Below are 17,146 nucleotides of genomic sequence, written 5' to 3'. Positions count from 1 at the left end.
GAAAGAATAAGAAAGAGAGCGAGAGGGAGAACAAGGAAGAATAAGAAAGAGCGAGAGGGAGAACAAGAAAGAATAAGAAAGAGCAAGAGGGTGAACAGGAAAGAATAAGAAAGAGAACGAGAGGGAGAACAAGGAAGAATAAAAAAGAGAGCGAGAGGGAGAGCAAGAAAGAATAAGAAAGAGAACGAGAGGGAGAATAAGAAAGAGAGCGAGAGGGAGAACAAGGAAGAATAAGAAAGAGAGCGAGAGGGAGAACAAGAAAGAATAAGAAAGAGAGCGAGAGGGAGAACAAGGAAGAATAAGAAAGAGAGCGGGAGGGAGAGCAAGAAAGAATAAGAAAGAGAATGAGAGGGAGAACAAGAGAGAATAAAAAAGAGCGAGAGGGAGAGCAAGAAAGAATAAAAAAGAGAGCGAGAGGGAGAACAAGAAAGAATAAAAAAGAGAGCGAGAGGGAGAACAAGGAAGAATAAGAAAGAGAGCGAGAGGGAGAACAAGGAAGAATAAGAAAGAGAGCGAGAGGGAGAATAAGAAAGAATAAAAAAGAGCAAGAGGGAGAACAAGAAAGAATAAAAAAGAGAGCGAGAGGGCGAACAGGAAAGAATAAAAAGAGCGAGAGGGAGAGCAAGAAAGAGAGCGAGAGGGAGAACAAGGAAGAATAAGAAAGAGAGCGAGAAGGAGACCAAGAAAGAATAAAAAAGAGAGCGAGAGGGAGAACAAGAAAGAATAAAAAAGAGAGCGAGAGGGAGAGCAAGAAAGAATAAAAAAGAGAGGGAGAGCAAGAAAGAATAAGAGAGAGCGAGAGGGAGAGCAAGAAAGAATAAGAAAAAGCGAGAGGGAGAGCAAGAAAGAATAAGAGAGCGCGAGAGGGAGAGCAAGAAAGAATAAGAGAGCGAGAGGGAGAGCAAGAAAGAATAAGAAAAAGCAGGAGGGACAGCAAGAAAGAATAAGAAAAAGCGAGAGGGAGAGCAAAAAAGAATAAGAAAGAGAGGGAGAGGGAGAACAAGAAAGAATAAGAAAGAGAGCCCCGCTGTTGTGGAGAACGAGAGAGAGAGCAAGAAAACGAGAAAGAAAAAGAAAGAGCCCCGCCATGGTGGCCGGTAATAGTGAGGTCCAGTGTGATGATGATCGTAGGTAAATTATTATAGACTCTTGACATGATCAAGTCTTTCCACTAATGAGAGCAAAAGCAGCTTTGTGATTGCAGCTCTGGAGGTGACTAAAATACACCTGATGCTCCCTCTTCTCCAGTACCGCGAGGGCATTGCCAGATCTTCACAAGTGCACCGAAAACAGGGTCCACGTCCCAAAGTTGCCATTATGAGGCCCCTGAAGCTGCGGGGCCCTACTTCACTGTAATCGCCTATTTTAATGAGTAGAGAGAATCTGACGCAGATGATTCCCCTCTAGATGGGGGAGGAGGAGAAGACCCCAGTTATTCTGGTTACAATGTTGCGTGCTCCTGATCCTTCCTCCTGCTACTTTGTATCATTTCCCGGCTCCTGTTGGGGGCGCTCCGGTTATGGAGGAGGATGCGCTGCTGATTCATTGTCAGGGGCATTACCACTAATATAGTCATAGGAAACCCCTGACTGTTACCATGGAAACAGTAATAAAATGTAACGCCCCCCGACATATCAGATCAGCAGGATGCTGCGCTCGTCGCCTCTGGGTCTTTTACTTTTCCCAGGAGGCTCCTCTGAGGCCGAACATTAATGCATCCCATCCCTTCCCGGGTACATTACCGCCTCATTTGCATATGAGCTCATTTACATGTTTCTTATCTTAAAAAAAAAAAGCAATAAACCAGGAATGCGCAACAAAGGAGCAAATGTAGGAAACTATTTGGCTCCTGTGGTCCTGATCTGGTGGTACATGTCCGATGGGAGTCGTACTCCCCTCTAACCCCACTATTAGTATCTGACCTCTGACCTCATCCGTATCCAGTACCCTCTATTGTACACGTGCAGTAACGATGTATCTAACTAGGAGTCTTTGTTCTAGAAGAAGCAGGTGAGCCAGACCAAGATCCGCGTCATCTCCACCATCTTGTTCATCGTGGCCGGGTGTCTGGTGTTCGTTACCATCCCGGCCGTCATCTTCAAACAGATCGAGGGATGGACGGAGCTGGAGTCCATTTACTTTGTGGTGGTCACACTCACAACTGTCGGCTTTGGGGACTATGTGGCAGGTAAGTGACTGCAGGGAGATGTGCATGTGTATCTAATCCGGTCATGTGTGATACGTCTGCAGCACTGTGCATCTAATCCTTATGTTGGGTGATAATGTCTGAGCAGTGTATCCAATCCCATCATGTGTGAGACGGTCTCAGAGGACCACGCAGCACTACTCCCCCCATCATGTCCTGCTGAGCCCCTTCTGTACATTCTGCACAGTGACCCTCCCCCGCTATAATAATCCGATGAGCTCATCCAGACATGAATTATACATGAGGCATGTCGGGGTTAATAATTGGGCGGCTACTACTGGGGGGGGGCGATCTGCATTACTGAGGTGATTGAAACTAAGGAAGGGCTGAAGCACATGGGAGAGGCTCTGCAGAAGAGGGAGAGAGGCTCTGCAGGAGAGAGAGAGAGGCTCTGCAGAAGAGAGAGAGAGGCTCTGCAGGAGAGAGAGAGAGGCTCTGCAGAAAAGATAGAGAGGCTCTGCAGAAGAGAGAGAGAGGCTCTGCAGGAGAGAGAGAGAGAGGCTGTGCAAGAGAGAGAGAGGCTCTGCAGGAGAGAGAGAGGCTCTGCAGGAGAGCGAGAGAGTCTCTGCAGAGGAGAGAGAGAGGCTCTGCAGGAGAGAGAGAGAGGCTCTGCAGAGGAGAGAGAGAGGCTCTGCAGGAGAGAGGCTCTGCAGAGGAGAGAGAGAGGCTCTGCAGGAGAGAGAGAGGCTCTGCAGGAGAGAGAGAGAGGCTCTGCAGAGGAGAGAGAGAAGCTCTGCAGGAGAGAAAGAGGCTCTGCAGGAGAGAGAGAGAGGCTCTGCAGAGGAGAGAGAGAAGCTCTGCAGGAGAGAGAGAGGCTCTGCAGGAGAGAGAGAGAGGCTCTGCAGAAGAGAGAGGCGGATGGATACTCTCCGTCGGAGGTCCACTATGAAGCGTACAGATGTTAGATCAGGTTTTTTGCATTATGTTTTGTTTTATCCTAATAAAAATAGGAAATTCTATGTTTAATATGTCATTACAAGAAAACCTGATATGGGATCAAAGTATTTTATATTATTTATTAGTGTTTATTTTAGGACTTTATATAGTTGATCCCAGTTTCTTTGTTTTGTTATATAATCTTTAGATTTTATTACTTTCCATAGTGACACATTTATTATTCTTCTTTTGCATTATATTTTGTAACTTTTATCCCATGAGTTTTGCATTATTGTATTACTTTTTATACCGTAGATAAAAAACGTATTGTATTTTGCATTTATGGGTTTACTGAGAGGAATCCGCCGCCATCTTCAGAGTCATTAGATGTTATCTCATCCAATTAAAGCAGCTTTAAATTAATTATGTTCATTCCAATTAGCGTAAGCAGCGAGGGCTTTGAATAAGGGTCTGCGGAGCGGCGGCAGCCGGGTGCGGCTCTGAGGCGTCGCCCTCGTGCTGCGCAGAAAAGAATTACAGGAGACGTATCTGCAGGTTCCGCTTCTTCGCGGTGTCCTGATTGACTTTAAGAATGAGACATCGGAGGCCCCCGGGTCCATCTGTAAGATCAGGTTATTACTATTTTGGTTGATCCAAAAAAAATTATGCAGCCGATGACCCCAAGAGGAGACACAACAATGATGCAGTCGAGGACCCCAAGAGGAGACGCGACAATGACGCAGCCGAGGACCCCAAGAGTAGACACAACAATGATGCAGCCGAGGACCCCAAGAGGAGACACAACAATGATGCAGCCGAGGACCCCAAGAGGAGACACAACAATGATGCAGCCGAGGACCCCAAGAGGAGACACAACAATGATGCAGCCGAGGACCCCAAGAGGAGACACAACAATGATGCAGCCGAGGACCCCAAGAGGAGACACGACAATGACGCAGCCGAGGACCCCAAGAGGAGACGCGACAATGACGCAGCCGAGGACCCCAAGAGGAGACGCGACAATGACGCAGCCGAGGACCCCAAGAGGAGACGCGACAATGACGCAGCCGAGGACCCCAAGAGGAGACGCGACAATGACACAGCCGGCAGACCCAGGAGGAGACGCGACAATGACACAGCCGGCAGACCCAGGAGGAGACGCGACAATGACACAGCCGAGTACCCCAGGAGGAGACGCGACAATGACACAGCCGGCAGACCCAAGAGGAGACGCGACAATGACACAGCCGGCAGACCCAGGAGGAGATGCGACAATGACGCAGCCGAGGACCCCAGGAGGAGACGAGACAATGACACAGTCTGCAGACCCAGGAGGAGACGCGACAATGACACATCCGGCTTACCCAGGAGGAGACGAGACAATGACACAGTCGGCAGACCCAGGAGGAGACGAGACAATGACACAGTCGGCAGACCCAGGAGGAGACGCGACAATGACACATCCGGCAGACCCAGGAGGAGACGCGACAATGACGCAGCCGAGGACCCCAGGAGGAGATGCGACAATGACACAGTCAGCAGACCCAGGAGGAGATGCGACAATGACACAGCCGGCAGACCCAGGAGGAGAGGCGACAATGACGCCGCCGGCAGACCCAGGAGGAGATGCGACAATGACGCCGCCGGCAGACCCAGGAGGAGACGCGACAATGACGGAGCCGAGGACCCCAAGAGGAGACGCGACAATGACGCAGTCAGCAGACCCAGGAGGAGATGCGACAATGACACAGCCGGCAGACCCAGGAGGAGACGCGACAATGACACAGCCGGCAGACCCAGGAGGAGACGCGACAATGACACAGCCGAGTACCCCAGGAGGAGACGCGACAATGACACAGCCGGCAGACCCAGGAGGAGACGCGACAATGACGCAGCCGAGGACCCCAGGAGGAGACGCGACAATGACACAGTCAGCAGACCCAGGAGGAGATGCGACAATGACACAGCCGGCAGACCCAGGAGGAGACGCGACAATAACACAGCCGGCAGACCCAGGAGGAGACGCGACAATGACGCAGCCGAGGACCCCAGGAGGAGACGCGACAATGACACAGTCAGCAGACCCAGGAGGAGATGCGACAATGACACAGCCGGCAGACCCAGGAGGAGACGCGACAATGACACAGCCGGCAGACCCAGGAGGAGACGCGACAATGACACAGCCGAGTACCCCAGAAGGAGACGCGACAATGACACAGCCGGCAGACCCAAGAGGAGACGCGACAATGACACAGCCGGCAGACCCAGGAGGAGACGCGACAATGACGCAGCCGAGGACCCCAGGAGGAGACGAGACAATGACACAGTCTGCAGACCCAGGAGGAGACGCGACAATGACACATCCGGCTTACCCAGGAGGAGACGAGACAATGACACAGTCGGCAGACCCAGGAGGAGACGCGACAATGACACATCCGGCAGACCCAGGAGGAGACGAGACAATGACACATCTGGCAGACCCAGGAGGAGACGCGACAATGACACATCCGGCAGACCCAGGAGGAGACGAGACAATGACACAGTCGGCAGACCCAGGAGGAGACGCGACAATGACACATCCGGCAGACCCAGGAGGAGACGCGACAATGACACAGCCGGCAGACCCAGGAGGAGACGCGACAATGACGCAGCCGAGGACCCCAGGAGGAGACGAGACAATGACACAGTCTGCAGACCCAGGAGGAGACGCGACAATGACACATCCGGCTTACCCAGGAGGAGACGAGACAATGACACAGTCGGCAGACCCAGGAGGAGACGCGACAATGACACATCCGGCAGACCCAGGAGGAGACGCGACAATGACGCAGCCGAGGACCCCAGGAGGAGACGCGACAATGACACAGTCAGCAGACCCAGGAGGAGATGCGACAATGACACAGCCGGCAGACCCAGGAGGAGACGCGACAATGACGCCGCCGGCAGACCCAGGAGGAGATGCGACAATGACGCCGCCGGCAGACCCAGGAGGAGACGCGACAATGACGGAGCCGAGGACCCCAAGAGGAGACGCGACAATGACGCAGCCGAGGACCCCAAGAGGAGATGCGACAATGACACAGCCGGCAGACCCAGGAGAAGTCGCGACAATGACACAGCCGGCAGACCCAGGAGGAGACGCGACAATGACACAGCCGGCAGACCCAGGAGGAGACGCGACAATGACACAGCCGAGTACCCCAGGAGGAGACGCGACAATGACACAGCCGGCAGACCCAAGAGGAGACGCGACAATGACACAGCCGGCAGACCCAGGAGGAGACGCGACAATGACGCAGCCGAGGACCCCAGGAGGAGACGAGACAATGACACAGTCGGCAGACCCAGGAGGAGACGCGACAATGACACATCCGGCTTACCCAGGAGGAGACGAGACAATGACACAGTCGGCAGACCCAGGAGGAGACGCGACAATGACACATCCGGCAGACCCAGGAGGAGACGAGACAATGACACAGTCGGCAGACCCAGGAGGAGACGCGACAATGACACATCCGGCAGACCCAGGAGGAGACGCGACAATGACGCAGCCGAGGACCCCAGGAGGAGACGCGACAATGACACAGCCGGCAGACCCAGGAGGAGATGCGACAATGACGCTGCCGGCAGACCCAGGAGGAGACGCGACAATGACGCTGCTGGCAGACCCAAGAGGAGACGCGACAATGACGCAGCCGAGGACCCCAGGAGGAGGAGACTCGATAATGACGCAGCTGAGGACCCCAAGAGGAGACGCGACAATGACGCCGCCGGCAGACCCAGGAGCAGACGTGACAATGACGCCACCGACAGACCCAGGAGGAGACGCGACAATGACACAGCCGGCAGACCCAGGAGGAGACGCGACAATGACACAGCCGGCAGACCCAGGAGGAGAGTCAGCGAGAGTTCATGTATTCACTGACCAATGGAAAGTTATGCCGCTGCCTTAAGTGCAAAATCTGCAACAGCTCCCCAGCTGTAATGTGCCATTTATTATGCACCGATGACATCACTATTCCCCAAATATACTGCAAGTCATTTTATTCAGGCGGTGACATCACCGCTCTCCAAAGATCAGTTATGTTATACAGGAGGTGACATCATTAAAGGGAATCTGTCAGCAGGTGTTTGCCCTTACATGATGCTGCTCTCAGATTACATGGCAGAGACCCTAATTCCAAGGATGGGTCACTTCCTAGGCTGTGTGCTATAGTTTCAGTACAATCAGTGTTTTATTGGCAGGAGATTATCACTAGAGGGATAGGTCTTCCCCGTGCAGAGCAGCCCAGCTAATCTGTGTAACCCCACCCCCATCACTGATTGGTCTCTTCTTGTGTGCATTGTCAGGATGCTGCCAATCGGTGGTGTGGGCGGGGTTATACACAGCTCCGCATTCTGAGCACTGCTACATCTGAAGCAGAGAAAAGAGTGATTGTGTTATAACTGCTGCACCCAGTAAACTATGTGACACATTGCTGGAATCAGGGCCTCTTCCCCTATATCATGCAGGTCTCAGATTACATAGCATAAACCTGTATATGTATATATTGATTATAATAATCCTCGCCCATTCTACCCATATAAATGGAGGCCTTTTTCTTACAGGTGGGAATACAGGTATAAAGTACCGGGAGTGGTACAAGCCGCTCGTCTGGTTCTGGATCCTGGTGGGTCTCGCATATTTTGCTGCAGTCCTGAGTATGATCGGTGACTGGCTCCGAGTCATATCAAAGAAAACGAAAGAGGAGGTAAAGTAGTCCCCGACTAAATTGACTGGTTCCTCTGTATCACCGCATAGATGTAGCAGAGCCGCATGGATGTAGCAGAGCCGCAGGGTGTGACCCCACAGAACACACTGCGCTGTTCACCCCTCTGTGGTGGCTTACAGGTCATGACCAGCGATGTGCATAGCCTGCAGCGTCAGCACCATGGACAGCGGATGTAATAACCTGTGCACACGGTGTCTGCGGCCTCAGGATAAGCAGAGATTAATGCTCCAGTGTCGGACACGTCAGGTGCTGGCTGTGAAATGAACCCCACAAATCTAATGACCAGGGGCCACAAGACCCCGAGCGTAGGAGTGAGAAACGCCCTGTCCATGACGGAACATGGAGAAAGGAGAGGGGGAGGCTTATCAGGCAGCTTACTGACGCTGGGCAGAATATGTTCACTGGGTAATGCCCAATGGTGGGTGCACGAGAGACCCTGTGACGCGCCCACCATCCAACAAATGGTTTTATTAGAACTAATCACTAATCGCCGTTCTGTTTTTTTTTTTTCCCCAGGTTGGAGAAATCAAGGCCCACGCGGCAGAGTGGAAAGCCAACGTGACCGCCGAATTCAGAGAGACGAGAAGGCGCCTGAGCGTAGAGATCCACGACAAGCTCCAGCGGGCGGCCACCATCAGGAGCATGGAGCGCCGGCGGCTCGGCCTCGACCAGAGAGCTCACTCCCTCGACATGCTCTCCCCTGAAAAGCGCTCCGTGTTTGCAGAGCTGGAGAACGGGCGATTCAAGGCCTCGTCCCAAGAAAGCATTAACAACAGACCCAACAATCTAAGACATAAGGGGGTCGAGCAGTTCAACAGTCTGCACGGGCAGGGCCTCTCGGAAGACAATATCATCAATAAGCTTGGCTCCAGCTCATCCAAGTTGACCAAAAGGAAAAACAAAGATCTGAAGAAGAACCTTCCGGAGGACGTACGAAAGATTTACGAGAACTTTAGAAAGTATTCGGCGGATGAAGAGAAGAAGGATGGGAGTGAGGGCGATAGGATGTCCACCTCCGACACGGCAACCCTCTCAGACTTCATCCAGCACTCCATCATAGAGAACGGCTCAGTCCCCTGCGAAACCAAAGATGAGGAGCACGAGAACAAAGCATTACTTGAAGAACGAAACTAACGGGGCAAAGCGGGGGATCATTGCTCGGTCATGGGACAACCAAGCTGTGGGCTGCAGTGTGGGACGTACTGGTGACTTTTCACTTCCATACTGGAGCCCAGAGTTACTTTGTACTTTGACTCAGCAGTAACCTTTGACCCCTTCTGTGTTGGAGGAGGCAGCGACCCTAGTGTGTGGACTTCCCCCTCTAGCACAGAAGGGGTTAAAACGAATCGCCCCGCAGTGTAAACCAGAACTCGGTGACTTCGGAGGAGTTCTCGAGACATGTGCCTTACGCAGACTTTCCGATTAACCTAAGCTCCGTAATCTGCAATGGTGGAAACGTTTACTGTGCCATAACTGACTGCCAAAAAAGCTCCCCACCCCCTCCGACTACAAACAACGATACCATAAAATAGCAGCCAGAATGTGGAAAACTGCACTGTGTTACCCCGAGTAAGATCAGCCATTGCAGGAGATCCTGAGGTGGAATGGAAGAGTTTCTCATAATGGCGAAAGAGCAAACAAAATCTATTAAGATTGCAACGCGTTTCACTCCGTGGTTCCATACAACGTCTGAGCCTACAATAAGTTATCTAAGGAAGGATTGAGACAGCAATGAGCAAACCTGCAAGTCAGTTATATAAGGAACAATGGAGGTGGCAACGCGTTTCACTCTGATTCAGATGGGGTCCCATACAAAGTCTGAGTCTACAGAAGGGTAAACAAGGAAAGATTGAGAAAGCAATGCATCTCTCGCCGATTCAGCATCTGAGCCTACATTGTAACACAGTGCGTCCTACATGGAGATGACAACGCATTTCACTCTGATTCAGATGGTTGGATACAATGTCTGAACTTACAATAGGGAATAGAAAGATATCAACGCGTTTCACTCTCCAACTCACAAGACAAGGAGCAACTGAAATCCTGCAGATCCAGTATACAAGGAAATGTGGCGACAGCAACGCGTTTCACTGTTTAACTTCAAACGTGGTAGTAAGCATTCTTCAAGCTTGCAAATAAACATATATGCATTGTGTGGCACTCAACTAGAATAAGGAATAGTAAAGTGACACTAATGTTTTTAACCTCTTCATTGAGCCGGATCCTTTCCTGGCCAGTAATGACATCAGCAAATCCCACAGAATAACCGCGCGTCAGCTTTTTAACCCTTAAGCACTGTGGCAGCAACCATTACCAATGAAAACACCAGAGACTGACAGCGCCCCTAGCTGTAGATGTGGGCACAGCCAGCGCTTAGAGAAGCAGAGATGTCAGTTCTAACGACGCAATGAAGAACGGATCATGCGAGATCTTTTTATATTGCAAACACTTTATATTTGCTGAAAATAACGTCACTTCCCGATGCTGTATAACAAGGAGGCAGCGGAGCATCTTGCATGTGGTTCAAAGCCGCCCCGCGCTAGAAGACTATAACAGTCCCAGGACCTAGAGACACAACCATGGGGATGTGATGTGCAAATCTCAGGGCTCGTTCCCTTCTTTTAAAAATGAAGGATTTCATGGGCACCCAAAAAAAACAAACAACAACAACCCACCATAACATGCGAGTCCCTCCGTGTAGTCCGGCTGGCGAGGGACGAGAAGTGCTCACCGCTTTGTGCCATCTTATTTTGTAACTTTTTAAGAGTATTTTCAATAATTAGTTGGTTTTTCATTGCTCGGTTCTGCTGTCAGTGTTCTTCTATTACTCATCCTGCAACTTTAATGGGATTAGTGGGAGTTTTATATGTATGAACAATAAATCATTAGGAGACGGAGAAGTTCTACCAGGAAGATGAAGCTGCTCATACCCGGTGCCACGTGGTGCCATGCTGAGGCCGAGGGCAGATTCTGGGCCCTTGTGCAGAGTCTATAGCTGCTCCACTGCCCATGTAGTGCAGTCCGGATAGTCGCCCTGTCCGCCTCGCCCTCTCTGCCCTCCAGTAGTAATGTTACCGATGCCCATCATCTCTCACCCTTTACACCATTGCTCATCAGGAAATTATGTCGTTATGCCTCAGTATTAAAGGGCTGAATGATAAAATCCGCAATTGCCCCATGGCTGGCGCCATTGCTGTGCCCCGACCTTGATCTAATCTCGTATCATAGTTCATTATGAGCATTGAGGCCACATATAGCGTTTATATGTCAGCACCATAGAGCGCTGGTATTTTGGCACTATATGGCAGCGGTGCTCATCACGCCCCAATAGAAGTTGTGTTTTCTAAATAGGTCCAGCTGCAATCTCACCTCCGCTACCCCTATAGCGCCACCACTGTCCCAAGACCAGAAGTGCAGTCACGACAGAGGCGGACTATCAACGAGATGTCTCCCCCGAGATTGTCGCTCACTGGGTTAGAAGGAGAAGTTCACAGAAGTCATTAGTGAAATAGTGGAGATTCCTGACATTAGGGCCATCGCTGTGTGCTGGAGGCTCGGACGTCATTCAGCACATCCCCCCATTACATGGATGCATTTACAGCATCATCCTCTGGCGCTGGAAATACGCATTGGAGGCTTTTGTATTAAACTTTCCCTCCGCGTTTTATCATTAAATCTTATGTATTTGTTACTAAATTTGAAGAATAGCAATATAATCCGCTGCACCAGGTCCGCAGAGGAGACAGGACCGGGGAGGGAAACAATGTATCAAGGTGCAAATCAGCAGAAAGTCCTCAGTATATACAGGGTCCGCATGCATCATCTCACAGCCTTTATATTCATCATCCTACAGCCTTTATATTCATCATCCCACAGCCTTTATATTCATCATCCCACAGCCTTTATACGTGTTGGTTCCGAAACAGAGAAAATAATGAAAGAAAAGCAGAACAAAAAGTTAAATGTATCCGACCCCAATTAAAATAACAGAATGTAAGACGTGCAGATCCTCCCTCCTGGGACGTGCAGATCCTCCCTTCTGGGACGTGCAGATCCTCCCTCCTGGGACGTGCAGATCCTCCCTCCTGGGACGTGCAGATCCTCCCTCCTGGGACCTGCAGATCCTCCCTCCTGGGACCTGCAGATCCTTCCTCCTGGGACGTGCAGATCCTCCCTCCTGGGACGTGCAGATCCTCCCTCCTGGGACCTACTGATCCTCCCTCCTGGGACCTGCAGATCCTCCCTCCTGGGACCTGCAGATCCTCCCTCCTGGGACCTGCAGATCCTTCCTCCTGGGACGTGCAGATCCTCCCTCCTGGGACGTGCAGATCCTCCCTCCTGGGACGTGGAGATCCTCCCTCCTGGGACCTGCAGATCCTCCCTCCTGGGACCTGCAGATCCTCCCTCCTGGGACCTGCAGATCCTCCCTCCTGGGACGTGCAGATCCTCCCTCCTGGGACATGCAGATCCTCCCTCCTGGGACCTGCAGATCCTCCCTCCTGGGACCTGCAGATCCTCCCTCCTGGGATGTGCAGATCCTCCCTCCTGGGACATGCAGATCCTCCCTCCTGGGACCTGCAGATCCTCCCTCCTGGGACGTGCAGATCCTCCCTCCTGGGACGTGCAGATCCTCCCTCCTGGGACATGCAGATCCTCCCTCCTGGGACGTGCAGATCCTTCCCCCTGGTCATTGGTTGTGTGCCGGGGCGGTTGCTGGGTGTCACATCGCGGCTGTACTGGGCCTCGTTCACACACAACTCATGGGGCTGGAGGAAGCGATTTATTATAGTTTTGGGGGATTTGTCTGAATCTTCGATAACCTTTATAAACCAGACTTACATGGATTTCTGGTGCTGGAGGATCTGCAGATCTGCCGACCGGACGCTCACGTGCTGCACAGGATCAGGGGCTGCCAAGCAAATAAGAAAATTATACGGGAGTGTGAAGGGTCCGTTATCAGACATCCGTCTACATTAGGGTTATAGCACCCCCCCGGACTGGATAACAATGGAACCAAAAGTATGAAGTGGAAAATGGTAAAATGCATCAGTTTCTATTACAGGTTTAGTTTTATCATTTCTTCTGCTCGGTGATAGGAAGAATTAGGAGCAGAAGCTGCACATTTGTATGCGATTGTGCGGCGTCCAGCAATAGTAATGGTGGCAGTGGGGGAGGGGGGAGTTTAGTATGGAGGCTCTCCAGTTGGGTGACCTTACTGGTCTGGACTTCGTGTGAATCATCTCATGAGTCAGCAGATGGCCGCTCCATTATTCACCATTAGTGATGCATCCAGTGGACACCGGCCTCGGCTCCTACATTATTAAGGTTTCCATCTGACTTTATGAAATTAAATTATATCACAAGTCCATTGTCGTACACTCATTTTCCTGATGCACTTTAAGACATGAAAGCAGGGACATATCAGATACCCTGGGGGCTGAGGCCCATCAGTTACAGTTTTTGGGATTGCCACCCCCATAGATCTTGGTTTCTATCATACTAACCATAGAGAAGTCTTATTATTATGGGGTCACATTGTAGGAGAATAGAGGAAGGTGGATCCCGGACTAAAGAGCTTACAATCTACTGTATTTCCAGGCGCGAATCAATGTGGATGTGTAATTCAGTTCTGATATGTAATAGATCAGTCCAGTCATCTAGATCCATCTAGACAGGACTCCATACAGTGTCCATCCACACAACATCCATCTATTGCTTTACCTGACCAAGCCTCAAATATCCAAACAATCCACATCAAGATCCATCTAAATGGGCATCCACCCAGACAAATCATCCATCCAAGCATCCATTAGACTATGCCTGTCCATAACATCCATCCTGACATGCTCCAATCCAACGCATCCATTTACCCAAGCATCCACCAGTCTAAGCTCCCATCCACCCAACACCACCATCCAATCATCTACCAAGCTATTATACCACACAACTAAACAAATCCATCACCCCATCCTACAGTGCAACAAACATCAGCTATGCAAGCATCCACCAAACCACCCAATTGAAGCATGCCTCGATCCATCTGTTTAAGTCATGAGACTTTCCCCTTAACATATCCATGCTTCCACAAAGACATTTATGGATGGTAATCAAACCAAAAAAACATAGAACAATCCACAGTGCCATCTGTTTGTCCATTAATCCAGCAATCATCCACCAGGCTTTTCTACCATCCAACACATCCATCCAGGCATACTACCACCAAAACAGACATCTAGTCAGGCATCCATCAAGTCATGCTGCCATCCAAACAGCCGCCAAGCTATGATACCATCAAATAATCCTCCAAGCCATGCAACCAGCGATCTGCTCATCTTTATAGTCCACTAAGCTATGCTACCATCCACAGTCATCTACTACAGCCATGCTACCATCTGTCCCTCCATCTAGGCATGCACTAATCTATGCTACAGGCCATCCATCCATCCATCCAAACATCCACCCGTCTATGCTACCGTCCATCTATCCAAACATCCACCAGTCTATGCTACCGTCCATCTATCCAAACATCCACCAGTCTATGCTACCGTCCATCTATCCAAACATCCACCAGTCTATGCTACCGTCCATCTATCCAAACATCCACCAGTCTATGCTACCGTCCATCTATCCAAACATCCACCAGTCTATGCTACCGTCCATCTATCCAAACATCCACCAGTCTATGCTACCGTCCATCTATCCAAACATCCACCAGTCTATGCTACCATCTATCTATCCAAACATCCACCAGTCTATGCTACCGTCCATCTATCCAAACATCCACCAGTCTATGCTACCATCCATCTATCCAAACATCCACCAGTCTATGCTACCATCTATCCAAACATCCACCAGTCTATGCTACCATCCATCTATCCAAACATCCAACAGTCTATGCTACCGTCCATCCAAACATCTACCAGTCTATGCTACCATCCATCTATACAAACATCCACCAGTCTATGCTACCATCCATCTATCCAAACATCCACCAGTCTATGCTACCATCCATCTATCCAAACATCCACCAGTCTATGCTACCATCTATCCAAACATCCTCCAGTCTATGCTACCATCCATCTATCCAAACATCCAACAGTCTATGCTACCATCCATCTATCCAAACATCCAACAGTCTATGCTACTGTCCATCTATCCAAACATCCACCAGTCTATGCTACCGTCCATCTATCCAAACATCCACCAGTCTATGCTACCGTCCATCCAAACATCCACCAGTCTATGCCACCATCCAACCTAGGAGCTTCCCAGACATCCATCTATCCACTCTACAATCCACCCATCAGGAAAGGCTAGGAGTAAGGTCAGGATGGTTTGTATGGAGGTTTCTGCTCTGGTTCCTCTGTTATACTTGAACATTTTATTAAATGACTGAGAACATCCAGATCTCAGCTGATCATATTATTAGGGGCCCCATACAAACAATGGTTTGGTCGGTAGCTTATCTTCCCCCTCCTCCAGCTCTGCCGAGCTCCTGTGTGATCTATGAGAGTCGCTGACTGATTCCTCTGGGGCCGGATTATCTCTAGAGATCAAGAGGATCAGCAGTCTGAAATCAGACACATGGGATCCTTATCTCCCCCGACATCAGAGGGAAGGCGCGAGGCCCCATACACATTAGACTGTCGCGGAGTTTCCTGATAACGGAGTCGGCTGACGTTAGGAGCTATAAAACCCCATACACATTAGACTACCGGCAGCCAGGGTCAGCGTCACCTTTATACCGGGGTGATAAATTGATGGACTTTTCTTGGTTCACGTGACTTGGAACTAAGAAATGGATGAGATGATTGTGCTCCAAACCCAGAAGGGACGGAGCCGCCTGGCGTTTTAGGATGAGGTGACAATTCTTCTCATTGATTTTGCAGGATGGAAATTTACTATGCAAAGCTTGTGCTTGTGTCCTGTGTGTCCATGTGCAGCGAGCAGTGATGTTCTCCTGCAGACCATCTGTCATGTCCTCACCTGTCCTCTCTGGAGCTCCACCGATGGTCCGGACTCTCCCCAATCCTTTCATGTTGCAGTCTCAATTTTTAAAGACTTTTTTTTCCTAATCAGCAGCGAATGTCATTTCTTGCTCTAAGACACCAAATCCAGCTGATTTTTTATGCATTTCACCAGGGACCTTGAATAAATTGACTCTGTCCCGTCCAGTCCGGTTTAACCCCTTCAGAAGACACATGGCGGTGGTGGGTTGGGGGTTGGGGGGGTCCTCCGCTGGGCCGGACCTCTTTCTCTGCTGTGACTTGATAACATGTCTGTTGAGATGTTCTCAGCTCATCTGTAAAACAGGACACATTGTACGATGAAGATCGAAGACGATTACTGGAAGACTCGTCGTGTTGCACTAATTTGCTCTGTCTGCAGCTTTGTAAATGGGCAGGAAGGACGAGATGAAAGTGTCAGATGGTGAAAGAGCCGAAACAATACAGTACAATGTAACCAAGCAGAGTGGTGTCTTCTATCCGCACGTCACAGTGCAGGCGACAGCGACCCGACAACATGTCATCCACTGTCATCACCGGCAACAAGTGTAATATAGGGGGCAGCACCATGCAGGAGGAGCAATGTGCACAATGACTGCAGAATAGTGAGTGCAGCTCTGGAGTATAATACAGGATAAGTAATGTATGTACACAGTGACTGCAGAATAGTGAGTGCAGCTCTGCGGTATATTACAGGAGGTAACTAAGGATCAGTAATGTAATGTATGTACACAGTGACTTCAGAATAGTGAGTGCAGCTCTGGGGTATAATACAAGATAAGTAATGAATGTATACAGTGACTGCAGAATAGTGAGTGCAGCTCTGGGGTATATTACAGGAGGTAACTAAGGATCAGTAAAGTAATGTATGTACACAGTGATTGCACCAGCAGAATAGTGAGTGCAGCTCTGGAGTATAATACTGATCCTGAGTTACCTCCTGTATTACACCCCAGAGCTGCACTCACTATTCTGCTGGTGCAGTCACTGTGTACATACATTACATTACTGATCCTGAGTTACCTCCTGTATTATCCTCCAGAGCTGCACTCACTATTCTGCTGGTGCAGTCACTGTGTACATAGATTACATTACTGATCCTGAGTTACATCCTGTATTATACTCCAGAGCTGCACTCACTATTCTGCTGGTGCAGTCACTGTGTACATACATTACATTACTGATCCTGAGTTACCTCCTGTATTATCCTCCAGAGCTGCACTCACTATTCTGCTGGTGCAGTCACTGTGTACATACATTACATAAATTGGCCAAATTATGCGCAA

General features: G+C 50.1%; 1 protein-coding gene across 3 annotated transcripts in view; it reads left to right on the top strand.

The window, feature by feature from the left end:
* Positions 1-14,551, top strand: part of KCNK10 (potassium two pore domain channel subfamily K member 10) — a 182,274-nt gene extending 167,723 nt beyond the window's left edge. For 2 of the 3 annotated variants that reach the window (XM_073638238.1, XM_073638235.1), the window contains exons 5-7: positions 2,002-2,188; positions 7,691-7,833; positions 8,371-14,551. In XM_073638238.1, the coding sequence (XP_073494339.1) occupies positions 2,002-2,188; positions 7,691-7,833; positions 8,371-8,988 (948 nt within the window). In that variant the 3' untranslated portion in view covers positions 8,989-14,551. The remainder of the gene's footprint in view (positions 1-2,001; positions 2,189-7,690; positions 7,834-8,370) is intronic. The other variant, XM_073638236.1, reaches the window with a different exon arrangement.
* The last annotated feature ends 2,595 nt before the right edge of the window (positions 14,552-17,146 follow it).

This window comes from Phyllobates terribilis, unplaced genomic scaffold (genome assembly GCF_046119375.1).
Source record: "Phyllobates terribilis strain yellow unplaced genomic scaffold, ASM4611937v1 Scaffold_7__3_contigs__length_470593459, whole genome shotgun sequence".
Taxonomy (NCBI): domain Eukaryota; kingdom Metazoa; phylum Chordata; class Amphibia; order Anura; family Dendrobatidae; genus Phyllobates; species Phyllobates terribilis.
Note: the sequence above shows the minus strand (reverse complement) of the source record. Positions and strands in the feature narration are given on the sequence as shown.